The 27918-nt window shown below is 42.1% G+C and overlaps 1 protein-coding gene across 2 annotated transcripts; it reads right to left on the bottom strand.

The window, feature by feature from the left end:
* Nucleotides 1–25: 25 nt before the first annotated feature.
* On the bottom strand, nt 26–27918 carry LOC134446253 (zinc finger MIZ domain-containing protein 2-like). Of its 2 annotated transcripts, none has more exons than XM_063195592.1 (19): nt 27125–27917; nt 21594–21694; nt 20728–20839; nt 19994–20181; nt 18535–18718; nt 16693–16896; nt 16052–16222; nt 14596–14797; nt 13769–13928; nt 13320–13398; nt 12827–12958; nt 10813–10918; nt 10018–10178; nt 9622–9689; nt 8718–8786; nt 8018–8355; nt 7326–7480; nt 3815–4021; nt 26–3709 (listed from the first exon to the last, which is right to left on the bottom strand). In XM_063195592.1, the coding sequence occupies exons 2-19, from the start codon at nt 21641–21643 to the stop codon at nt 3602–3604; spliced, it is 2694 nt and encodes an 897-aa protein (XP_063051662.1). In that variant the 5' UTR covers nt 21644–21694; nt 27125–27917; the 3' UTR covers nt 26–3601. The 2 variants fall into 2 exon arrangements, with proteins under 2 accessions (XP_063051662.1, XP_063051663.1); XM_063195593.1 differs by having other exon boundaries at nt 3614–3699; nt 27125–27918.

Genomic DNA, 27918 nt, shown 5'->3' with positions numbered 1-27918 from the left:
AGAAGAAAACAAAAGAAACCCAGTATCTGTAGTTTTTACCATTTATTAAATTAAAAAGAAATATTTTTCTTGGTTCGAAGTATAGGCTTTTGCCAGGACCCTCCAATGGTCATCTGTGCATAATCCAACATACACATTGCACTTTATTTAATATACAACGGACTGCAATGATTTAAATGTACATGGGAGAGAGAAATGGTCTCTCGACCATCCCAGCTTCATAAAGTTCAACAACCATGCCACGTATTTCATCCCACTCTTTTCTGGACCAGCTGGTCCAGAGGAGTTGGACACCAAAGAGCGTAGATGGTCAGAGGGCTCACTCGCATCATAAACGTGTAGTATGGCCAGACAAGTCATTACTGCCACCATTTTAGGGGAAAAGGAAACCACTTCTTTGTCTTGTGCCATTAAAAAAGTCTGCACATGTGTGACAGCCCATGTGTGTCAAAAGCCCATGTCGTATCTACGCTCTTTGTTGGAAACTCAATAATCAGACAGGTAGATTGGCTTATTAGTGAAAACACCTGTAGTAAGTGCACAGGCATAACGAAAAAAAAGGCAGCTGCCGGATCCAGAATGTTCACTTGTTTGTTTACTATATGATGCACTATGCAACAGTGCAATCGACAGCTTGTACAGTGCACTACAGTAAACCAGTAAACTCTAATTAGTGAACGAGTTAACAAGTGAACATTTTGGACATACAGTACAAGGGTTTTTTTTTTTTACTGTTTTCTTACCAGCATTGACACCTCTGGCTCAACGCCTCCTTAGAGAGAGCGGCACTTCAACTAGTCAGCTAAAGCCATGAATAGAAATGGTAAGCTACACGAGGCAGTCGTTATTCATAGATATAAAACATTTAAAACAGAGTTTTTTTTAATAGTACACACAGTAACAGTTGTGTCACCGGTGTGTTACACAAAATCATTTCATATATTTTTTTTCCCCCACTTGCCAGTGAACCAACTGTTTTATCTTAAACATATTTATTTTTTACATTCTAAAACAATACAGTTGCTTATGAAATCATTCAGCCCACCCAAAAGGCATTAACCATTTTTACTTTAAAAGCACAGATAATTGTTTTTCCCAAAAAGTGTTTCTACACTATGAACATCTATATATGCATATGTATAAACCAGCTAGCCTCGCTCTGCCTTCGAGCGTTGGTTAACCTCAGCCCCCGCACCCAACACCTTAGTGATTGGCTACTGACTTATTTCCTCACTTGGTAATTTGTTTCGGTCTTTTATGACTTTATTGATGATAGGACAGTTTGAGAGGTGGACAGGAAGCGAATGGGGAGAGAGATGGGTAGTGGTCCACAAAGGACCCGGGCCGGGAATCGAACCCGGGTCGGCCGCATGGCAGACAAGTACCCTAGCGGTTGGCCAGGAGGTGGAGGGTTTTTAGCCTAAGGCCTCGTTTCCACACGTGGATATTTTTAAAACAGATTTTTTTTTTAAACCGTTCAAAATTCTATAACCTGTTCACACAACATGTGGATAAAAGTTATCTTGACGGCTCATTCACACTGCAAGCATGGGCATGGGCAAAATGTATCCAAATGTATCTGTAACCACTCCGAAATGGAACATGAAAACTGACTGATCCTTTCACACCAACGTGTGGTGTCAACGTGGCGCATGGACGGGCCCGCAAGTGGGAGCCCAGACAAGTATGCGTTGTTGCAACTTGAAAATAGAACTTGAGTCTATTTTCTGCGTGGGTGTGCGCGCGTGCAATGAACGGGCTCCCATTGGAATGTATGGGCTGGGAAGGCTGGGACGGGATACCGATTCCCACGGATTGAACACACGTGCAGACGGTTCAGTGTAAAAAGAACTGAACAGCCTGTGAAACTCTCGCGCTCACGCTGCCCCTGTCCCCCTCCCTGTATGTGAATGTACCACGATTGTTACGCAGCATGGAATATGGAATCACTCATCACGAGAGTGGCTGTTTACCTGGCAAATATTGCCATCGCTTTTAAAAACATGCAGGGTTTTTCTTGCATTTTTCCTGTTTATGCGTAGTCATTTCAGGCATGTTTTAGAAACCTTCACTCAAAACTCTGTTTATAAAAATATCTGTCTTAGGGAGCAACAAGTTGTCCATGGTTCGAAGTATCTCAAAAGGCCCAAATATATCTGGTATGTTCACAAATATATCCGTATCTTTGTAAACAAGGTCTAAGGCTTGACCATGAACACCTACACCGTCGTATATTTCCTTAACTAGATTCGATTTTGTTGGATTTAAGGACAATGTCACAAATGCGACATATCAAACTGCACGGACCACCGTAACCTTCTGAAAGATCCTCCTCTGAACATTCCTACAGGACATTAAATAGAAGGCAGAGAGATTGATGGCATTTGAATGAGCCTGCTTCTGGCCACCTTTGTACGGAGAAGCTATGGCTCAGGCATCCGAGGAGTAGCTACAGGTGGGAAGGTAGTGCCTACTATGGTTTGGGATGCAGTAGTTTTGTGTGGTCTCACTCCATTCCCAAAAGGCCAAAAAGACTGTTTTTAACTGGTGCCATCACTTGCAAGTATAAAGTATTGCTCATTGTCCCGTCTTCTCTACTTCAGTCATGTACGAAGAAAACTCTGCAAAGAGCTTTTCTGCTTCATATTGCCATAGTGTCTGTATACTTTTTTTTTAAAAGTATTTTTAGCCTTTATTATTACAGGACAGTATGAGAGTAGACAGGAAACGATTGGGAGAGCGACTCGAACCGGGTTCCACATGGGCATGCAAGCCCAAATGTGGGCGGCTTAGTGTGCTGCGCCACAGTGCCCCCCGTGTCTATATACTTTTAACGGCACATACACTTGATGGGCAATTCAATTCCCTATAATTCAACAATCTTAACAGGATGTCAATGAATAGGCTGCACTGCTACATTGAATAGTCGACAGCAGGTCTGTATTAAGCCAATGTCGGGGCCCCTGGGCACTATACCTCACCGGTGCTCCCTTTATGAACAACACTTGTAAAGTTTGTGTCTTGCGGTGCCCCCTCACTGGTGAAAAATGCTTGGTGCCCCTGGGCACTGTGCCACTGGCCCTTATGGATAATCCGGCCCTGGTCAACAGCCATCATTAAAAATGGAGGGACTCTCGTTGTGTTATCTAGCATGTACTTTTCTGCCGCGGTCAAACACTTGCATTTGCTTTATGTTCAATGTACTTGTTACCCTACCTAATTTGACCTTTAACATATAAACCAGTTATAAACACTTCAAAGATGGTAATGTCTTTTAGAGGGCTGAATGTTTGCGAGCTTCTGTTTTTTTTCGTATTCAAAAAGCGAAGGACACAAATATGTGAGCACGCCTGCAAACACACACACATACACAAACTTACACACAAACACACACACATTCATTCAATCAAACACACACACAGACACACATTCATTCATTCAGACACACATACACATTCATTCAATCAAACACACACACACACACACACACACACACACACACACACACACACACACACACACACACACACACACACACACACACACTTAGGTTGGAGGACGGTTTGAAGAGACATTAAAACCCATGTGACTGAAGTCCATCCTAGTTGTTTTCGAAGAGGGAGAGTAGGTCATCGTTGTTGTTGTTGGGCAGATCTGGAGGGCCGAGGTATGACAACAGCTCATCGGGATTGGTCAGCTCTGGCAGCAGCTGGGTCAGAGAGGCAAAGACAGACATCCCCATTATCCCATTGGTCATAAATACTGAATAAAACAAATCCAATCAAATCTGTAAAATCGGCCGCAGGTTTCTTACATCTAGAGCGGAATCCGCCATTTCAGCTCCCGCAGGACCCCCGAACCCCAAGGGGCCGTCTGTGTTGAGGCGAGGGTTCTGAGAGGGATGTGGAGGCAGGCCTACTCCGGGACCATCAGTGTTGTTGTGGATACCCTGCTGCTGCTGCTGCTGCTGCTGCTGCCTCTGCAGTGCATTGTGGGGCTCCATTCGGACCGAATGAGCCACCTGGTTGGACAAATGCACAACCAACAATAACATTTAAGTCTTTGGGCCAAGCACCAGCACCATCTGGGTGGGCAAATTCGAGTTGTGATACCTACCCATCCCCTTGTTTCTGCTGTAATATAATAGACCTCTGAGATTGGTCGTTTTTCAGTCGTTTCCCCTAATAACTTAGGTTCCACCTAACGACCTCATGAAACTAGACTGCCTGTGCAGTCGCCTTCGACTGCTTAAGGTATATCCCCGAAACGCGACGCTTCCAGTGCCCCATCATTCCTACCACTCCCGTCCACCATTTCGTAAACGTATATACAGACGTGACATGACGCGCATAGGCTTAAAACCAAACGACTATTGTGAAAATGAAGCAAAAAATGGGGCAAATGGTAATACTGTTTTAATGGTTTAGTGGATATACCACATTAGGTACAGTGTAATAACCAGTGTAACAATATTTAATACCATGTAATTTTTTTACTTACATCATGTGTTTGTGCGTAAGTGGTATTACATGGTATTGCATATTGTTACACTGGTATTACACTATATTACATGGTATTGCATACTGTTACACTCGTTACTACACTGTACCTGATATTGCATATTGTTACACTGGTATTACACTAGTATTAAATGGTATTAAATATTGTTACATTGGTTATTACACTGTACCTAATATGGTAGATTCACTGAAATGGTGAACCATTAAAATAAGGTGTTACCGGGCAAATCAATCCACCCAGTCAGAAGTTATGGGCCAAATGAAAATTCCGCCATTTTGAAAGTGTTGTCTTCCAAACTCGAATCAGTTCATGAACCTACCCTAGAGCATTCACACACAAAATCTGGGACAAATCCATCCAACCCGTCAGTAGTTATGGGCCAAACAATAATTCGGCCATCTTGAATTCAGCCATCTTGAAAGTCTTGACCTCCAAACTCGAATCAGTTCATGAACCTACCCTAGAGCATTCACACACCAAATCTGGGACAAATCCATCCACCAGGTCAGAAGTTATGGACCAAACAAAAATTCGGCCATCTTGAATTCAGCCATCTTGAAAGTGTTGACCTCCCAACTCGAATCAGTTCATGAACCTACCCTAGAGCATTCACACACCAAATCTGGGACAAATCCATCCACCCGGTTAGAAGTTATGGACCAAACAAAAATTCGGCCATCTTGAATTCAGCCATCTTGAAAGTGTTGACCTCCAAACTCGAATCAGTTCATGAACCTGTCCTGGAGCATTCACCCAAAAAATCTGGGACAAATCCAAACATCCGTTCAAAAGTTATCGCGTTAACACGAAAGACCTTACGCGGCGGCGGACGCGGCGGACGCGGCGGACGCGGCGGACGCGGCGGCGGCGGCGGCGGCGGCGCACGCAAAACCATTACATCCCCGACGCTCCGCGTTTCGGGGATATAATAAGCACAAGACACCCAGTGCATCTGGTTGAAGTCATTGTTAAGACACTTGGCAATGCAGTAGGATATTGATATTGTGTACGTTTTCATTTAAGCACATTGGTGAAGGTATACAGCGCCGCCAGTTAGTATTGGCACCCCTTCATTTTATTTACAAAATGTGCAATATATCCAGAAATAAATGGAAATATAAACAACTTTTACCAACATGATCTTTAAATTCTGTAAAAAAAAATAAAAATAAATTGAAGGTCCAAAGATATTTAGAATAGCAAATCATTTTTTTCCAAATGCTTTTTGTAATTTCAAGCAAAAACATGAAAAAGGGCATGTCCATGAATATTGGCACCCCTCCTTAACGGATTGGTTTCACACCATTAGACAGCAATAGCAGTCTCCAAAGGTTTTGGTATTCGTCTACGAGCTTCTTGCACTTCTCTGGAGGCATTTTGATGTGTGCATTTGGTTGTGTGCTTTGGGTTTTTAACTTTTTGTCTTGCTGGAGTGAACATGATCTTCACCTCAAACCAAGTGTTCTTGCACATGGTTACACATTTCCCTGTAAATGATGATACCTGTGATGCCTGTCATGATACCTGTGATATGGCCAAAGCCTCCAATACCTAATGCATCAATGGGGTGAGATGATATTATGGATCTGACACCATGCTTGATTTTTGGTAGGGTGTCCTTTTCCTTAAAGACTTTCTTGCAGAATATGCAAACATGCTGTTTGAGTGAATCACTGAACAGATGTACTATTGCTTCATATGACGTTAAAACATTCTTAAACGGGCCGTGCTTTCCCTGTATTCTCTTATATAGACTTCAGGTGTTCCCTTTTATGACTTTCATGAAGCAATGTGGTCTGCCTTTGCCTCCAACCAAAAAACAATATGTTGTGTAGTGTTTAACTTCTGGTGGAAAAAAACTACCCAAAACAGTTCAAAGTTGACCTTCAGGTCTGTAGATGTTAGACCCTGTGGTTTGTCATTATTTGCACCGACTTCCACAGACTTCTATCATAATTTCTTCCCTTACCTCCACAAGGATATTCTTTACAGCTCTACGTTTGGCAGATTTCTGAATAACACAACACAGTGTTGGAAATGGTATACCAGGGTCTTTTGAGATGACCTTTTATTATTTGGAGGTCTTGCTTTTCATAATAACAGCATTTCTGGTGTCCTCTGGTGTCTTCACATTTGTCAAAGACGCACAAGATGTAAGAGGTGGCTATTTAAAACATAAATATAAAAATCCCTTGTCCTATGGGCAAAAGCAATTTGACAAAGGTGATTCTCATTTGTTATCTACCATATTTGAGGCAAATTAGGCTTCCACAATGGTATCCAGTAAAGGGTGCCAATACCAGTGATTCCAGGAGCTTTACCTTTATACAATTTTTTCCCTTTCGTAGTTAAGTATTTAATGCTGTTGATCAATTTTACATTTAGTATCAACCACAAGCTATCTATACAAAAATCATGGTTGACCTTATTATTTGTTGTCTGGAGATATGTCCCAAAATATGCTTAAACTTCAAGGGTGCCAATACTAACTGGCGGCACTGTAGATGCCTCACAGCACATGTGATTCCACTGAATACCTCACCCCCTTCCCCCAACAATTTCGACACATCATCTTACTTAGCATCTCCACTTGACATGGATGGAATAAGAATTGGTTCAGGAATTCCTTCTGTCGTTCTTTCATCAGACTAAATAAGCTGGGAGACTTGACACAGAATGACACCAGTTTTGCCTTTGAGACATACTTTGGGAAACTACACTTGTTACCAGGACTAGAGAACAGCCTACATGCAAACATTATATACAGTACATGCAAGCAGGACCACAAAAGTAAATGTCCACACCTGCGGAGAGGAGGCAGCTCCTGTCTGTTTGTCCGATGGGCCTCCACTGGGAAGATCAGTTGGGAATGAACGCCCAGAGGGGAACTCGCCCATAGTCGGTGTTCCAGGGGAGTTCTGGAATTCTGTGAATCCTGATCGGTTGTTGAATCCTGAACCTTGAAAAGGAAAAAGAAAAAGGAGAAAGAAAATATGATGTAATTCTGAAAGTATGTGGAAGTTGGTCTTCCAGGCTGTCACAATTAAGACGCATAAATCATCTCTGATTTTAAAAGGTGCACTGTGTAATATTTTAGAGGTTTCTTTCCAGCCAGTCATGCAGCCCATTCACAAATTTTAGCCTTTTCACTTACTACCACCATGAAATTCAAAGTATTCATTATGACTGCGGAAAATGCACTTTTCATACATGAAAAGGTGGATCTTCCTGAGTTCAACCATTTGGAATTTTAGCTGAAAACTTACAGTACTTTGGTTATACTAGTAAATATAAGTTTATTACAAAGTAAATATTCATGAAAAGTTCCAATTTGGCAACAGGCAGCATAGTGTTTCAATACGCAGCATAGTTGCAATACCTACTCCGGCCACCATCCAACACCGTGCACCTTTACAACAATCAAATGACTTGAGCGACATTCCCTTGAGCAGTTGGATGATGCAGTCTGCTGAATAGTTCCCATCATGTACAATACCTGGACTGTTATAGTCCTGACCTCCTCCACTGGCTCCGGTTGTTCCACAGGGGTACGAAGATGATGATGACGACGATGAAGAAGGAGGAGGAACAGGGGCTGGCCCAGAGCTCGAGGTGGGTGCAGAACCAGAAGCGGGTCCAATTCCGGGTCCTGAGGCGGGGCCGAGGGATGCGATCATCTCCATGACGCTGGGCAGCACCATGTGGCTGGGGCTGATGGTGCGGCAGCGGGCCAGAACCGGCCCGTCCAGCTCCTCCTTCACCTGGATGTCAGGCTTGACCGGCACCGGCTTCCAGTTGCACACGGGGTCTATAGTTATCTCCTCATAGTCCGAGCTGAAATGGACAGTGCGAGAAACAAAGGGGAGTGGGGTGAGGACCCATTCGTTTAGTGGTCTTTACTTTTAGGGCACAGGGATCTGTAGCTCCACTTGGGAGAAGTCATGGACAAGGGAAGTTGCAGGATCACAACAAACACAAAAAACACGAGTGAGAATTTAGTCATATGAATAAGAACTCATCAATGCTGGCACTAGAAGGATTATGGAAGGGCTTCTATTTTCTGAAGGAGGGACGGACACCTTCATGCAGCTTCAGGAACGCAGGGAAAGCGTCAATCCATAACTGAAGACAGTCATCTGAACTGAAAAACATCTTAAAAAAATGTATACTGACAAACTCTGAGGAGGCAAACTTACTTTTGGATGTAGATCAGAATGCCCAGCATGTACTGGTCAACTTCTAGTCCTTCCAACAATGCAGTTTTGCTGTGGACAAAAAATCATGGAGAAGCATTACATACATTGTCCCCCTAAAATAATCATCATTTATAAATAAAGCACAATATCAGAGCTACAACGATGGCTCAAAGTGCTCTGTATTCACACATTCATACACACACTTGCTCCGTAGGCTGCCTTGCAAGGCGCCAATGTCTGGGATTTGGTGAGAAAGAAAGGAGCTGACCAGTCACCCTGCAGTGTGTAGATGTATTGTCCAAAGTGCACCTTAGCCACAAATGAGGAGATCCAGCACAGCACTGCATATTCACTCTCCGAACTAAGTTTCGTACTAGTAGAAGAATTTAGTCTGCTGCCTTTCGACTCCAAGATCTGCTTTCTATATCATAACTAACATGATCAAATTAATGTCTGATATAATTAGGTTAAATTTATTTTTAAAAATCTACTGCATTTATTTTTTTTCATTGATCCTAGATGTACCTACAACGTAGGTTTGATCTGATCAATTTCTGACATTTGATGCGTCCAGGTTAAGATTTTCACTTAGCATATTATTAAAGTGAAACGGTTGATATTCCAATTGAATGAAAATCTTTGATGGTAATGTTTCATTTGAATTTCTGCATAGATACAAGTACTGTCATGACAGTGCCCACCCTAAGCCTATTTTCAGAACACAGATGCTTTCAAGAGGCTGTCAATGTATTACAGAACATATGTTTAATACCACGTCACAATTGTGTCTTACTCTGTTACAATATGTTCTATGTCTATAATGCTTAACTATATCTTACTCCAATTAAGCAGCTTTATTTGTTGCATATTATAAAATGACACTGTAACCAATGAAATTACTCACTTGCATACAGGACAACGCCAGGTTCCTCTCTCACAGTTCAGCTGCAGGTATGACTCCAGATCGAAGCACTGTGCATGCAAAAAACAAATGATTTCAAAGTATTATAATGCCAATCATGATTGAAAGCTTTTCCTTAGTCTGTGTGCATGAAGTAGTCAGAGATTATGATTCTGACTATTGTCATGCTGCTTTATGATTTCATTGATTTCAACTGTTAAGTGTAACTGGCTCAACACTCCAGCGTTTACCAGCATCTAGAATTGTCCATGGGTCTTTGAACTTTTTTTTAACACTTTATTGTGCCATGGTGATAGTGGTTACATTTGAAAATCATTTTCCGAGTCATCACACAAGTCATCACACGCACATTTTCCCCCTTGATGTTTTTGCACTGACCTGAACGTGTCGACAGTCGTGGCCGCGTGCAGGCAGCTGGATGCGGCGGAATGTGATGGGGCACTGCAGCGAGACACGGATGGCCGTCTGCTCCACGCCGTCCTCTCCTCCGTTGGGGCCCATCGAGCCGGGAATCGTGCCGCTGGTGAAGTTCCTTTTGACTGGGGAAGGATATGGCATCATCTTTATTCATTTTCATTCTACCTTTATTTTTGTATGTATTCAATATTTTTTTGGGTTTGCTTTCGCCTTTATTAGGACAATATAGTGACGAGTGGGACGGGAAATGATTGGGAGAGAGACGGGGGAGGTTCGGGAAATGACCTCAGGGCCAGAATTGAACCCAGGTCCCCGGCGTAACAGTGCGGTGCCCTACTGTTTGAGCCACGGCTGGGCCCATTCCACCTTCACTTACAGGATAATTCCAGCCAACTTCAACATGTGGTTGTACGGCTCACACTAACCTTGACTTGTCAGTACCCAACGATGTGTCATTTTTACATTTTGAAAAAAAAATCAACACTCTCCTAATCGGCAAAGCAATGGAATTAACAGTTGGCATTCAAACAGGTTAACATTTTTTGACTGCACTTGATAGGCCAGCTCAACCATGTCATTACTGCACTAAGCCCTACTGAACTGCAAGTATTTGCTTAACACGCACAAAGAAACACAGAGTATTGTGATTGAAGGGCATATTGAATCCTTTTGAATAATCTCCTATGGTGGAGAACTAGGCCAACTCGTCACTAGGCAGGCTCATTACATCTAGGTTAAGAGGCTAATGAAACTCACTCTTTGTGACACAGTGATCAGCAGGCAGGAGTCTCTTCTTCATGAGGCCCTGGAGGACGGACTGCACTGACGGCCTGTGGACCAGCTGCAGTACAAACAGGTGGGACTGTAGGAGGCGCCAGGCCAGAGCCAGGTCACATGGGGGGGGAAACACAACAAGACAACAAGGTCAAGGTTAAGGACCATACAAACTCACTGCAGGACACACACCAATGCAAGCAGCTCAAAAATACCCTCTTAATCATCATGTTTTTGGCACTAAATTGGGGCTCTAAATTGACTGGTTCGCAGATGTTAAATCTTAGTAGGCACACATCTACTCACTACCAGTCAAAGTGGCTGGTAAGTTTTCATTTCTACCAGCCAAACAGAGTTTTCACCAGCATTTGGCCGGTTAGCTGGTGTTCATTTAGAGCCCTGTTTGTTACTATACAGTGCACTGGAGTACAGAAATTACATAATATTACAAACCCCAACTCCGATGAAGTTGGGACGTTTGGTAAACAGTGAATAAAATCAAAATGCTATCATTTTCAAAACATTCAATCTATTCATTAGATGGAGAATAGTGAAAAGACAACATATTAAGTGTTAAAACCGAGAAAAAATATTGTTTTGGGGGACATATGCACTCATTTCTAATTTGATAAATCCAACACGTCTCAAAAGAGTTGGGACAGGGACAATAAATGGCAGCAAATATCGAGGAAGACTAAAAACAAAACAAAAGACAACACTTAACAGTTAAATACATTAACCGATGAGATGATTTTATATAAAAAACAGTGTTAATTCCTATCTTGGACATGATTTCACCAGCTTAAATGGTGGGTGTATTCCTTGTCATGTTTTGCAATGTTTTCCTTTCTGTAGTGCTTACAGTGTGACAGGTCTTGACCAAAAGCCCACCATTTTATCACCTGCTGGTCCTTATGATGGAGCCAAACTGTTAAAACATAGTTGAGAATGCAATTTGACCTTACTATGTGGCAGTAATCGAAGATCTCCCTTCAAAATATAATGCATGAATGGCTTTTCATGCTGTTTAAAACCCATTTATACCATTCAGCACTGTATTTAACTCTACAGATGAGTGAGAACATCTTAACCAATGCACTACTGCACCCGCATGCCATCATGGAGGCTGACTTTTGAAGTTAGCACTAACACAAGTTGGATGGTCCATTTTCACTGTAGCACAGGATGTGCAATGCTCTATTATTGTCAAAAAGAATGGACTTCTACAACTTCTGCTGACTTCTGTAAGCAAAGGACAGTTTCCCATGTCTTCTGGGTTTATTTCAAGTGAGCTCAGGTGCTTAGGAGAATGTTACACCCCTGTATCATTTGCACACATTAAGCATTCTTAATATGGTCAATTTTCAATAGCTCTAGCACTCCAGGAATTAGAGTGAGACTACAGCCAATATATATTTCGTGGTGTCATGAACCTATACAATGATTTTAGTAAGAAAAATATGTCTTATATACACTCAATCGTGGTAAATCAAAGGGAATTCAAAAATGTATGTAATAACTATGGTAACTATTCCCTTTGCATCTTTAATTCTGAGTGACTCAGCTTCTCTGTGATTATCTTATACCTGGACACCTATATAGTCCGTCAGTACAATTCATTTTGAAATGTTCTTCTTTGTTGTTTGATCTTATTTGGATGTTTACTAAATTCCACTGATCCCCGTCCCAACTTATTTGAGACGTGTTGGATTTATCAAATTAGAAATGAGTACATATGTCCCCCAAAACAATATTTTTTCTTGGTTTTAACACTTAATATGTTGTCTTTTCACTATTCTCCATCTAATGAATAGATTGAATGTTTTGAAAATGATAGCATTTTGATTTTATTCACTGTTTACCAAACGTCCCAACTTCATCGGAGTTGGGGTTTGTACATGTTCTGCTGTTTGCCAAACAGTAAGACAGCAAGGCCCAGGTCACGACCTCATGGCCATCATCCCTTACACAACTGAACACATGAAGTGACTCTTACACAACAGCAGGCCGACACGGTGATCTGGATGGTGTTGCGTCCAGGCTGGCACACGGCCTTCAGGTAGAGGGGCTTATGGGACGTCTTGTTGTCCCCACGCTCAATCGTCAACGGTGTTGCATTGACGCTCACCTGCAAAATGGAATATGGCAAATTAGCAAGAATCTTTTTTTCCACTGACCAAACCGCTGCATTATATTCACTGAAGTGTACTAGTTTAGAAATAAAAGGCTTGTAATCATTACTAGTTTAACAGGGAAAAGAGTAAACTATACTATTAACTGTTAATAAAAATCACAAAACTATTGCGCTAGAGTGTCCAAAATCAACATGTAGCTACTTTATGTGCATCCTGAATGTTTTTGAAAGTGATACAATTCAACAGGCTGTATAAAAGACCAACATTGACACACTATGGACTCCGACCCACACCAATTAAAGCAAATTCCCCCCAGTGATGAGTTAAGCCCAGATATAAAGCATGTTTACTGACCTGTACAGAGGCAGGCCAGTTAGTGTTCATCTGACGATCTTCGTGGTGGTAACACTTGAACTGCAGCTCCAGGTCTGGTCTGCAAAGGATTAGACAGAATAAAAAGGTACATTTAAATACCCATGATGTAATACATGAGCTATGAAACACATTAGTATGTATGGCTGTATGTTTTTGGTTTTGGGGGGGTGTGTGAAAGAATCATGCACCTAACATACAGAGGGGAACGAGTACAATTTTGACAAACATAAGAAAGGTTGCAATAGCATTTTTAACACATCATTAAAATGTCCCACTTTCAACTAGTACACTGAGCTCCATGAATGCTTGAAATATGGTTCTTCTTGCAGGTGGTCTCCATGGGAACCACAGGAAGCCAAGTGAGGGCTGCTGGGGCACAATGAAGCACGAGGAGCCAGGTTCAAATCCAAATAGCACCAAATGCTCACCTCATCATGAGCGTTTTGAAGACGGTGTCTCGCAGGTGGTAGACGTGGTTGCTGACGGCCAAGTTGTGCTCCAGCCGGAAGGGTTCCAACACCACACCATCGCGCACGGGGAATGTAAGACGCAGTTCATCTACTGGAGGGGCAGCAGCATGGATGGCTCCTAATGCAAGACAGAATGTGACGTTATGCCAACAACTATATGCCATTTTTAAGTGTGGGTGTGTGGGTGTGTGTGTGAGTGTGAGTGTGAGTGTGAGTGTGAGTGTGAGTGTGTGTGTGTGTGTGTGTGTGTGTGTGTGTGTGTGTGTGTGTGTGTGTGAGTGAGTGAGTGAGTGAGTGAGTGAGTGAGTGAGTGAGTGAGTGAGTGAGTGAGTGAGTGAGACAGTGAGTGAGTGAGACAGTGAGTGAGTGAGTGAGTGAGTGAGTGAGTGAGTGAGTGAGTGAGTGAGTGAGTGAGTGAGTGAGTGAGAGAGAGAGAGAGAGAGAGAGAGAAGTGAGGTGTGAGATGTATGTATGCACCTATGGCCTTATCTGTGTATGTACTGTATTTTAATTTTGTTTTACCTGTCTAGGGACTGCAGATAAAAATTAGCTGTATTAGCTATAATCTGGCACAAGCCATCTTTTTACTTTTGTAAACAATGACTATGACTTGGGAGAGTCATTGTTTGACTGTAAATGACTCATTGAAGTCTGGCTCGTGAATGTATTAATTCACTTGAATATCCTACCTAGTGTCTCTTAAGCAAATGCAGCTCTACAAAATCAACACTTAACATATCGCAGATGGAGAAATGCCAAAAAAAAATAAAAAATAAATTCTGTACCTCCTCCCCATCCGTCATAGGAGCCCATGCGCTGAGCTGAGGGCTGCAGGGCAGCGACATTGGGCTTGACGTCGGCCAGATACGGTGACTTGACGTCCTGGTTGGGAGACATGTAGGAAGCCATGGGGGCGCCCGGGGTCATGGGAGGGGTGGGGTTTCCTGGCAGCGGAGAGCTTGGGTAACTGGGCATGGTTCTGCCAGCCTGAGGAAAGGAAAGACCAAAAAAAGAACAATAAGAGATGGCAATCTGGCCCCACCTTGCCAATGCCTGATGCGTGTGGCGCCACACTCGGGCGTCCCGGAACACTGTGGGCGGGTGGACACACAAACAGAAACACAGATAGAGAAATGGACAGACAGACAGTCATGTTAATACCCCTTCGGGAGACCAGATGAGTATAATTTACAGACATCGTCAAACCCTGTTGACATGTGCTTGCTGATCTAGGCCCTATACTACAAAGCTGGTTCAGGATAAGTTAAGGTTACGGTAAGTTAAGGAGTAAATCATCTAATACAAGAGCTTTTTCTTAAGAAAATGAGGACCTCTTAACTTGACTTATCCTGAACCAACTTTGTAGTATAGGCCCCTGATTTGTAGGTACATTTTCTGGGCTTTGTCACTTTATATTACAACTTAAATATGCTCTTAAAGAGACCCAAACCTGTAACCATTGACACAAAATCATACCAATATCTTATGGGAAATGTTTTTATTTTTTACTTAATTAAAAATATTTTTATATTTTGTTTGGGTGGGTGCGGGTGGTTGTGTGGGTGGGGGTGGGGGGTACAGGGGACATGAGTGATTTGTTTATTGTTTTTATCTGCATTTTCATTTTGGTTTTGACTGCTGCTTTACTTTATTTTTCTATTGTATATCATTTAATTTTTAATGTCAGGGACTACAGATGAAAACTAGCCCAAGGCTAAATCTGGTGTAATGCATGGAATGGAAACATTTATGTTTTAATTGCACATGGTCCTAATACACTTGATTGATTGATTATTATGATAAGAAAGTGAAGAGAGACAAGACATGATTGGGAGAGAGGGATGGGGTAGACTAGCATCTGGCTCCCCAAGGACAACTGGCCACGTCTGGTGTAGGTGACATCCAGTCAATCTGGAAAGTATTCACAGCGCTTCACTTTTTCCACATTTTATTATCTTACAGCCTTATTCCAAATGCTACAAATGAATCTCTGTTGTCAAAATCCTACACAAATTATTCCATTATGACCAGGTGAAAAAAAGTTGTCTTGACAGTTTTGAAAATTGATAAAAAATAAAAAACAAAGAAATCATATTTACAAAAGTATTCACAGCCTTTGCTTAATACTTTGTTGAACTTTGTCATTTTTTCATTTCGAAATTGATCACGTATTGACGTAGTGACTAAACACACAACCCAGCGTGATGTGATATGCATGTGGCATGTGATGTGTAGCGTTACCTTGTAGTAGAGGGCAGAGTTTTCGGGCGTGGGTGGGTAGCGGCCCATGCCTCCTTGCTGCTGGACAGGAGGGTAGGAGGGGGAGGACGAGGGCTGTGAAGAGTATTGCACCTGTTGCCCGGGATACGGTCCTGGGCCTGGACTCTGGCCATATGGGGAGTCAGGATACCCCTAGAAATATTGGGAGGAACAAAAACTTAGGTTTAGAAACTTGGGAAAAAAATGGGACAGGACAGTTGCTGGGAGAGGGAGACAGGGAAGGTTTGGCTGATGATCTTGGGCCAGAATTGAACCTGTGTTGCTGGTGTAGCAGTCGATTGCCCAGCCAATTGAGCCATGGTTGGGCCAGGTTTAGACACGTTTTAAATGTATTAAAAACAGTCATGGCAAACAGGTGATGTTTAACCAATGTCTACTTTGGTTAGTGTGGCATATCTTATGTGCATCATCTGTCGAAACAGCATAACATGTGGCTTTAGAATAAATTGACCACAGTGTTTTCAGATAAAGATCTGCAAGCAAAAAATGAGTGGTAGGCGAGCAAAATAATAGCTTTAGCCTGAAGATTCCTGGTGTCATATGCCTTAAGTAGTTCACTGTTAGACTCCTTTAATACCAACATGACAATTTCACACACTCACATCTGAGTTGTAGGGCCTTTTGAGGCCCTGTGGAAGGCGCGGGGGTCCCTGCTGCCCTACGGAGTAGGAGGGATGATGAGGCATCCTCTGGCCCTGGGCAAACATCGGCGCCATGTTGGGCGGTCGGGACGGCCCCATTCCAGGAGAATACCTGGACCCCGAGGGGGGCATAAACTGGGAATTATACGGCCCAGAGTTGCCCATCTAGAGGAATAAAGAAGGTTTATTCAGGGTGTGACTAGGGTGTGACAGGGTGCAAATTATCCAGTGTCTTGTCATTTTGTATACATTCCCAGGGGTGGAAAACAGTTTTTTCCCCCCAGAAGTCACTGTGGCAGGTCGATACTACAATCCAAAAGTCAGTCACCGTTTTTACCAGTCAATTCATATATGTAAGGGGCGCATACCCTTGCTATGTCCTTGGTACAGAATATAGTAGGGTCATTCCACGCCAAATCAACAAGAGCCCGCGCACTTAGGTCTCAACAAATTCTGAAAATATTACCAAGTGTACCCATGGTACTTAAGAGAAACACTGTACATTTATTTGAATGTAAGATGTATACTCTCCGTGTTACAGCCAATTTTACTGGGGGAGGGGGGTGCCCATTTAGTTCACACTCTTTTTTTTGTCAAAGTTCACAAGCCCGTAGCTCAATAACAATAACTTGGCTGTGCTCTGTTTAGGCAGCAGAAGAAACGCATAGAAAACATATTGCTCTCAATGTGCATGTTGCCCATGTTCAGGGTGAAAATTAAAAACGAAAACATCACATAAGACAAGTCTCATTGGCATTTTTAAAAAGAAGACTCCATGGAGAATTAAGAAAAAAATAAAATAAAAATCTGTGGACAATCCCACAAGGTGTTCTGGTGCTCTGAAAATGACACCCAAAATGATTTGTCAGACTTGTGAGGTCTTCTGGTCAAACACTGATTGGGTTTCCTTTCTATTTATAGATTTTTATGGGAGTGTTTCTACTTGTATCTACAAGGGGAAAAAATCATGAGGCTATGTTGGGCACAAATATGTCTTCTGAAGGCCTAAACAGAGCACAGCCAAAAACTCCAGTACAATTTGTATCATCTTTGAGGGAATGCTATGACGATGCAGGATCATACAGACCAAAACTGAAAGTTTTGCAACGAACTATTCCTATCTATTACCAGCATGCCAAATTTGAGCTTCCTACATGGTTTAGTTCTTGAGCTACGGGCTTGTGAACTTTGACAAAAAAAAGAGTGTGAACAAAATGGGCACCCCCCTCCCCCAGTGAAATTGACTGTAACATGGAGAGTATACATCTTACATTCAAATAAAGTAACAGTGTTTCTCTTAAGTACCATGGGTACACTCAGTAATATTTTCAGAATTTTTTGAGACCTAAGTGCGCGGGCTCCTGTTGATTTGGCGTGGAATGACCCAGTAATATATACGCAACATCTGCAGTGTACTTGTCCAAAATGCGCTCTCCATGTGCGGCCAGTCGAACATCTGGCTATTTAAGGATCAATATGAGGTGAAGTTCTTCATTCCTCCTCAGTGGCAGGTGTGTTGATACATTTTACCAGCCAGCACTCCTGTTTTTGGCAGGTGACATGTTTTAAATGTACATTTATTTTAAAATAATAATATCAACAACAACTTTTACTACTATTATGAAACGGTCGACACATTCTAAAGCAGAGATGGGCAATCTAATTGAAGCACTGAAACAAGAAGACGACTAGTCTGTCAGATACACAGCTTTGAAATTCGAGTTCCACATGCATGGTTTTCATATAATTTCTATAAAAGACAGACAAGGTGCAGTGAAAACGGCTGCCATTTCCCGGCTGTACCTGGCCATAGTTCATCTCCTGGTTCTGCTTCTCTTGGATGGCGGCGACGGCTGCGGTGGCGGTGGCGGTTGCCGTGGCAGCGGCGGCGGCCACAGCTGCGGCGGCTGCTGCTTGTGTGAAGTCGGTGGTGGATCGGCCGCCATGGGGAGGCATCCCTATTGAGGCTCCTCCGTTCCCGGCATAACTAAGGAGGCAAGAGGAAACTGTTACCACACTTCATAAAAACTGACTGTAACCATAAGTCCCCTTCATCCAAGCCCAATTGCAGTTATTTGGGTGCAAGTGTATTGGTTACGGTCCCTGGAGAAATGAGGGTTTAAGTGCCTTGCTTGTGGGCAATTTAGCTGGTTAGGCTGGTTGGATCCTTGAACTAACTTTCTGACTGTTACCCCAGCCCCTCTATTGACAACTTGGTGAGAAGAACCGTTTTCAGGATGCAAGGAGACACTTATACATAAAATTGCATTACACTAAGAAGCTGTTGACAGTACTGTTAGAAGATGCTGAAAACACAACGGTTTTGGCCTCCCGCTTATACGTAAACATTATGTAACCAGCAACTTAACAGGAAATTATATTCTATGTGAATTATAGTTATTTCGGTACAGGGAATTGGTTACAGCCTCTGGAGCAATGTAGGATTACGTAAACAATAAACATACCATAACTATATATTTTCAACAACAACAACAACAGCCTCACCTCCGGCCAACTCCATACAACAATCATAACAATCATCATAACTCTCTTTTCAGCTCCACACTTGTACACAAGTACTGTATTGCATGTTCTACCCGTGAAGCGTCTTGAAAAGAACAATATAAAACACATTAATATTCATTTATTTATTGTCAGTGCAAACTGACAATAAAGTATAATCTCATCGGATCGTTGTATCATATCATCATCATCATCATCATCATCCTCATCATCAACATTACTACCACTGCCAAGGAGGTCATGTTTTCGGTCGCGTTGGTTTGCCTGTCTGTTTGCTTGTTTGTCTGTTTGTCAGCAGCATAAACCAAAAACGAATCAACGGATATGGACGAAACTTTGTGGAATTGTTGATAATGATCCAAGGAACAAGTGATTAAATTCTGATGATGATCCGGATCACAAACCGGAACCAGGACTTTTTAGAAGATTCTGTCAGCAGGATAACTCAAAAACTAATCAACCGATTTGGCCGAAACTTTGTGGAGTTGTTTGTAATGACCCAAGGAACAAGTGATTAAATTCTGGTGGTGATCCGGATCACGAACCAGGACTTTTTAAAAGACGCTTCACCATTGCTGGCCTATATATCTAGACGCTCCTAGTGACTCCACAAAAAGAAGGCAGAAAGACTTGGGGTGTAACATAGTCAAATGTTCTATCAAGTAGCTTCCTTGGCAGAGGTCTGCGCTCTCTGAGTGCTTCTAGTTATTATTATAATTATGAAGCAACATTGCCTCACCTCCCCCCGTATCCGGGCCCAGCCTGGTATGGCCCTCCTCCTCTGCCGTAGACCCCCTGCTGCATGTAGCCCTTGCTGCCGTCGGGGTAGCCTTGCTGGCCCATCATCTGGGCGGAGTTGACCCCGGGTCCTCCGCTCGACATCATCCCTGCGTGATTGCCACCTGGTCCCACGCCCGTGCCCAACACCTGACAAGCCACACAAACAACAACAGTTACTTAAAGTAGAGAGAGAGAGGGTCCGAGGCACTCTGACGTCCATATTAAAAGTCCTTTATTTATACATGGTAACCAAAAAAAAAAAAACAAGTATATTGAGGGAAGTGGGGTGTAGGGATTTCCCAAGGAGGTTCTGTGGAGTTGGGGCCTTGCAGTGGTGGTCTGTCTGTGCTTCAACTAGGTTTTCCTGCATCAGATTAACCAAAATGACCAAGTCAAGGCCTCTGTGTCAGTGTCAACCGCAGTGTCAGATTTGCACCATCAGTTGAACTCAGACAGTAATAAGGAAACAACATTGAGTACATTAATTCATCCAATGGCTGGGTCACTTGTAAAATGCTTCCACCCACTTATTCAAGTCTCGGGAGTGCGGGGAGACACTCGAAAGGTTGAAAGGTTGCATATACACTGCATAGGATGCCCCCCTGTGGCGAAAATCTGGTACTCAAATTGGGAAAATGAAATGGACAAATGGAACAGAGATCACCTACTCATGAGGAAATAAAAGCTTGTTACCTGATTAGGAGTAGAATTAACACCCCACACAGTAGTCACAACGGAGAGGGACCCTGCTGACTGGTTGCTTTGTTGTTGCCACGACGCAGGGTCATAAGGGAAGGAGCCGTCACTGAACACAAAAAAGAGACGTTTAACTAAATAATGGTGGTTGAAAAAAGCAATTATGTCAATGGTGGCCACAGTATGTATAAGGTCAGGTAAGGTAACTTTATTTGTACCCGAAGGTAGACTTGGTTGCAGGTAAAAGTAGCAAAAGTTTACACAGACAACACAGTACTGACATACAACAAAAACTTGCACAAACAGCACAATACTAATGACATTGACAAAGGACAATAACAAAACATGACAAGCAGACAAGTGCTTCAAACAAGGATATGAAGAAGGAAAATGAACAATAAATATATAAATAGATATGCAAAAACACAGGGGGAAAACCTTAAATGTTGGACTCATGTGCTATTCAGTGTTTTAATAACAGAAGGGATAAAACTGCATCTATACCTATGTATTGCAACCATGGTGCTCATTGAAAGTGCTGCCCATCGCCAAATGTGTTCTTTTCACGTATATTTACTTAACTAATATTTACTAGCATGACCAAATTTTGGAAATTCAGAATGACATGAAGAAGATTCACCTTTTCATATATGAAAAATGCAATTTTCCTAGTCATAATGAATACTTAAAGAGTTTGATGGTGGTGGTATTTGTGAGTATTTGTGGAAAAAAAAAATTGTGAATGGGCAGCATGAATTCTGGAAAGACATCAAATAAATATTGCACAGTGCACCTTTAATGCAAGAGACAGACAAAGTGCTCGAATCTTAAGTAAGATGAATGGTGACGAGTGTTTTATTTACCTTTGCGGTGTTGGAGGCAGCCCAGGTTTCATGGAGTTGATGGGGATCATTGGAGGAGCTGAGGGTTCAACACACCCAAGTCTGCTCGTCCTACAGGCTGCCTACAGAAGGGGTGACACAAAGACTATTATTTATGGGGCACTTTTCACGCAGACTAAAAAGCAGGCCATCAAGGACTTTAAAAGGAATTAAAAATCAACAATTGTTGCTGTGGTACAGCGGCTAAAGGCACCCCATCCATATCAGGGCTTGCATGCCCATGGGGACCCAGGTATGAATCCAGTGTGGGGAATTTCCCAACCCTGCCCCATCTCTCTCTCTCCTGCTCGTTGCCTGTGTCCTCTTCTAATTAAGTGTCAAAAAGCTCAAAAATACTTCAAGGACTATAAAGTTTGTAAACCTCTACCAATCTCTATACCAAGTGCACTCTAGTACCATAACACTGCACCTTCTCTTTTTAGCCACAAGGGCAGGCCTCACTAGCTTGCAAAACCATTTGGAAAACTTTTTTTTTTCAGGGCACTTGTAGTGAAGGGGAGGAGAGTTGCCCCGCCAGGTCTCGAACCCTGACTGGGGTTTTGACCCCTACGTCTAAGAGCCAGGCTCATTACCACGACAGTCAGAGTGCACCCACAACCTTAGTGATGGCCACTCCATAACACAGCCTTCACCTTTGGGAAGAAGACCTGTATGCTTCACACCCTCTTGGTGTCCCTCACGTACCACCTACCATACTTCTCCCATTTCAGAATGCCCCCCAATCCATGCTGGGGTCCCTGCACGGCTGATCATGCCACTTCTGACCGTTTGCAGCAAAAGGTAAGAGTTGCCATGCCGGGACTCGAAACAAGACTTTCAGGGGTACTAAACTGGGGCTCTAACCACTGCAGAGCCAGGCTTGTTGGCATGACAGTCAGAGCGCACCCACAACTCTAGTGATGGCCACTCATCACAGCACCTTTAGATATAAATAGAAATGTACAGGGGTTGGACCATGAAACTGAAATTTTTAGTGTTGGAAGTTTCAGGGCTAAATTGGACCGCCCTGGTGGCCAGTCCGGTCTTACTAGTGCAATGTGCAAGTAATGAAGAGTGTGAGAGTTCAATTAACAGGGTAAGAGCGCAGTTTTGCTCAAAATATTGCTATGCCCACAACATATCAAAGTTCAAAAAAGGAGAAATTCTTGATGCGCTTGTTGCTGGTGCATCTTTGACCAAGACATCAAATCTTTGTGATGCATCAGAGCCACGGTATCCAAGGTAATATCTGCGTAGCACCAGGATAAACCACAACCAACAGGATTAACTGTGGATGCAAGAGGAAACTGTCTGAAATGGATGGTAGGACACTATACATTCATTATATTAATCAATTTTGGTCACAAAGAGAGATGGATTTGAGGTTGTTTGAAATATCATTGCAGGCTCTTCAAAATACACAAACAAAATGCAACACAACATTTATCAGATTATAAATTATGAGACATAAAATTTTAAAAATCTAGTATTTAAGTTGTGATAGGCCACCGCTCATCTGTTTAGAAGGTGCAGGATTCAGTAGAAATTTCTGTATAAAAAGAAGGCAATCCGCACACTTCTAGTATTAAAATGGCCTTATCTAAACTTACCCTGCAGTGTCATGAACAACACCTGAAATCGTGGTGTTTGGTTCTTGAGTCATTAAAGAGATAATGACACTTAAAGTATATAATGAGTTGTAATAAAGTAGTAATAGAGTTAGAGAAGGGTACCCCACCTGACTTTCCACTAAAATGCTGATGCTAATTTGGGCAGTGTCAGGTGAAGCACAGTAACATATGTCATGTGGGGTAATCTCTAACACTACTCTATTACTATGTTATTACAACTTATTTCAACATACAAATCACATCATCTCTGAAATGACTCAAGAACCAAACACCATAATTTCAGGTGTTGCTCATGACATTACAGGCTAGGTTTGGACAAGATATTGAACATTTTAAAAGGGGTTCTATATTTTCATTTTTTGACACTTTAATATCCCACAATTCATACTCTAATAACTGTTGCGTTCCATGCTGATAATGGAATTTGTAGAGCCAGAAATGAGCTTTCAAACAAAACCAAAACCATCTCTCTTTGAGACTTAAATTGACTGACATAATCAAGGATGAATGTAGTATAGTGTCTTGCCCTCTCAATTAAAATGTTATCAGTCCATTTCTCCTGTCACAGAGATTCACGCAAATTAGGGCTGCACAATTAATCGAAAATAATCAAAAATCGTGATAAAATCGTGAGATCGAAGTCGTGATTTCAATCGTGATTTAAGTTAATCGTAGCTATAGTGACCTACCTTTGAGAGCGTTCTTGAAGCCAGAACATACTGACAGGCTGGTGTTTCTGGACAGATATCTGTCCACCCAAGTTTCATGCCATTGCCTTTACATAATTATTACAATTCATTTTATTTTGCTCATCCCGTATATAATTTATTCTTGGTTATATTTCATCTTGTTATAATTTTCAAAAAAATCAATAATCGTGATTTTTTCCATAATCGTGCAGCCCTAACGCAAATGGGTCATTCCACGCCAAATCAACAGGAGCCCGCGCACTTAGGTCTCAAAAAATTCTGAAAATATTACCAAGTGTACCCATGGTACTTAAAGTGATACTGTCCCATTTTTGGAAATAAGCTAATTTTACACCTCCCCTTGAGTTAAATAATAGGGTTTTACCATTCTCCTATACTTTCAACCATTCTCTGGGTATGGCAGTGCAAATTCTACCTCCAAGCTAGCAGTTAACATTGAGTCCTATGAGACCAGCTGGCGGCTAACTGGTCTCATAGGACTCCATGTTAACTGCTAGCTTAGAGGTAAAATTTGCACTGCCATAACCAGAAAACGGTTGGAAGTACAGGAGAATGGTAAAAAACCATATTATTTAACTCAAGGGGAGGTGTAAAGTAAACTTATTTCCAAAAATGGGACAGTATCACTTTAAGAGAAACACTGTAAATTTATTTGAATGTACAGGTAAGATGTATACTCTCCGTGTTACAGCCAATTTTACTGGGGGAGGAGGGTGCCCATTTTGTTCACACTCTTTTTTTTTGTCAAAGTTCACAAGCCCACCGCTCAATAACTAAACCATGTAGGAAGCTCAAATTTGGCATGCTGGTACATAGATAGGAATAGTTTGTTGCAAAACTGTCAGTTTTGGTCTGTATGATCCTGCGTCGTCATGGCATTCCCTGAAAGATGATACAAATTGTACTGGAGTTTTTGGCTGTGCTCTGTTTAGGCCTTCAGAAGACATATTTGTGCCCAACAAAGCCTCTTGATTTTTTCCCCTTGTAGAGACAAGTAGGAACACTCTCATAAAAAGCTATAAATAGAAAGGAAACCCCATCAGTGTTTGACCAGAAGACCTCACAAGTCTGACAAATCATTTTGGGTGTCATTTTCAGAGCTCCAGAACCCCTTGTGGCATTGTCCAGAGATTTTTATTTTATGTTTTTCTTCATTCTCCATGAATTCTTCTTTTTAAAAATGCCAATGAGACTTGTCTTATGTGATGTTTTCTTTTGTAATTTCCAACCTGAAATATCTATGTACCAGCATGCCAAATTTGAGCTTCCTACATGGTTTAGTTCTTGAGCTACGGGCTTGTGAACTTTGACAAAAAAAGAGTGTGAACAAAATGGGCACCCCCCTCCCCCAGTGAAATTAGCTGTAACATGGAGAGTATACATCTTACATTCAAATAAAGTCGCAGTGTTTCTCTTAAGTACCATGGGTACACTCAGTAATATTTTCAGAATTTTTTGAGACCTAAGTGCGCGGGCTCTTGTTGATTTGGCGTGGAATGACCCAAATGCAGTTCTGGGGTTCTACCTTCCCACTAAAAAAAGCACACCAAATTATATTAAAATCCGGGTCGGTCATGCCCCAAAGTGTCTCATTTCATGTGAAATTACCCATACAAAAGGAACAATATTGCAACAGAAGTTCTAATTTCCAAGGGGTCTTCGATGCACCCTCATCCTGAATACCTTCTGCTCATTGGAGAGGGTATTAGCAGGGTCCATCACATTGTGCTATGGAAGCTACACAGTGCATGACTGTAGTGCAATACAAAGAACAAATAACTGAGTTCACCTCTATCCTGTTATTCCTGCCGTTGTCTCAGTCTGAGGATGTTACTTCCAGTTCCAAACCAGCAACAATCATTCAAACTTATAGGACCAGCTAGCCGCTCACTGTACTGGTCCCATAAGATTCAATGATGATAGTTTAGAGGTAGAAATTGCATTGCCAGACTCAGAAAACAGGAGAAAGGTAAAACTTCATTATTTGGGGGGTGGGGGTAAAATAAGACCCTTTCTAGAAATGATAGGGTATCAGTTTCAGAATGTGCAGTAGGAGTATTACCTCTTCCAACTATATTTTGACAGCTGAGCTGACCAATATTGATTCATTTTTTGCTTGATAATAATCCAAGGGTGGTCTGCACTCTATGGACCTTTCTAGTTCCCATATCATATAGACAAGGCCTAGTCTTTTCTTAAAATAATATACCTTATTTAAGCAGGTATTCAAATGCATGCGATCAATCAGTTTAATGGTTTAATGTGGTGGTGGTGTGCGTGTGCGTGTCAACAGCTGATACCCATGCCATCCTGCATCAGTCAACCAAGCAATCAGACCTCACGCTACTTTGTCAGTAAAACAAATTAGAGACACTTCCAAAAAGTAATAGCGGATTGAGTCACATGCTTGCCTGTAGAACCTATAGGATACTCGAACTGCAGCCTGCACACAGTCAGTCAGGTCACATAGGTTCTAATTTCTATACACAGCTCGTGCCATTTTATCAGTGTCGATGTTCACACCATATTTTAAAGTTTGGTAGTGGTTAATGACCGTGTTCGCTTTCGTAAACATTCCGCAAAGACATTTCGAACGAACTAGAACTACCAAGTTGGCCTGCTACGCTTTGCATCATCAACGTTGTCATTTGTGATAGCCTACCAAGCAATGAGCAATGCCCTGCTGTCAGAGGGAAATTAATCTCTCTCATATGGCTTCAAGAGATCCCCCTGAAATATATAACGCCCTCACCAAAGCTTCGATTTCAAAGTAGATAACTGGAAACACCATTTTCATTTTATTCATATTATCCACCTTAGCTACATGGGTAACTCGCCCAGCTAACTAACACTAGCATGAATCTTCCTTAGCTTTAGCAGGGGCTACATTAGGCTGCTCTCTGGTTTGATCTTTCTGAGCTAACATTAACTTGGGGGTAACATTCACTGTGACTAGACCACATCACTAAAATATGGTTTGCTAATACCAAAAAGCAGCACTTCTGAGCACGCATCTAAGACATAGTGGGGATTTTATGTCGGATGAGTTATTAATGAAGCAGGTTAACTACATTACAACGATAACTTTCACAACGCAGCAGGCTCAACTTCCCACTGCGACAGTCAGCTAACACCGATAACCACCTAATATGCGTTAACAAAGGGACCTTACCTTTTGACTCCTATCCACCGCTGATCGTGGCAATGCTTTGTGTTTTCGTTAGGCCGCTATGCATACATCTACACTTTACGAAGATCTTGGTAAAAAACAATCCCTTGGTTTATGATCGTAACCTAATGTTACCGTCGTACATGTCACATCCAGGTAGGTAGCTAGCGAGCTACCTACCTAGCTAGCCAGTTAGCGTAGGATGACTTCAGTAATGACAGCTTGTAGCACTGGACACAGCTAGACGTGTTTGCAGACAAATTGTATCCATTTGCGTCCACGTCCGGTGGAATGTAGCAGTTCCAATTGAATGAAACAATATAACGTCTCAAGTTGACAACTGTTTTCGTTACACATGTAACACTCTTCGCGTCACCCCGTCAGCTGGCTAGACCATGGAACTGCTACCAACTAGCGAGGTATGACAACATGCAGCCTTGGAGGTTTGAGTCCTTGAAATCGTTCCAATCTTGCATGTTCAGGTTTATTAAACTGCAAGTAATTTCGTTCTATTGCACAACTTGAAGTTTCATGACGATGGCACGCTGATAGGCCCCGGGCCAAAATAGTAGCCTATGCACGACGGCAAGCCAAAAGGCGTAGAACAACGTTCAGTTCGGTGGTCACGATTCTGTCGAATTCATTGACTGTATACAGTCATTGGTCAGACTGTTAGCGGTGGTTAATTGCGATGCAGCAGCAATATTAAAGGAGCAGATTCTATGCTGATTTACACGCAGAAATATGCCATGTCTCCTCGTAAATTTCGAACAACAACAAAAAAAGACATCAGTTAT

This window comes from Engraulis encrasicolus, chromosome 3 (genome assembly GCF_034702125.1).
Source record: "Engraulis encrasicolus isolate BLACKSEA-1 chromosome 3, IST_EnEncr_1.0, whole genome shotgun sequence".
In the NCBI taxonomy this organism is placed as follows: domain Eukaryota; kingdom Metazoa; phylum Chordata; class Actinopteri; order Clupeiformes; family Engraulidae; genus Engraulis; species Engraulis encrasicolus.
This window is presented reverse-complemented; position numbering and strand designations above follow the sequence as displayed.

Coding starts and splice junctions, on each gene's coding strand:
- LOC134446253 (XM_063195592.1), bottom strand. CDS start 21,643: ATGATCCCCATCAACTCCATGAAACCTGGGCTGCCTCCAACACCGCAA. Junction 10,919..12,826: donor CCGTGTCGGCCTGCTGTTGT/GTAAGAGTCACT, acceptor CGCCTCCTACAG/TCCCACCTGTTTGTACTGCA. Junction 10,179..10,812: donor TGATCACTGTGTCACAAAGA/GTGAGTTTCATT, acceptor ATCCTTCCCCAG/TCAAAAGGAACTTCACCAGC.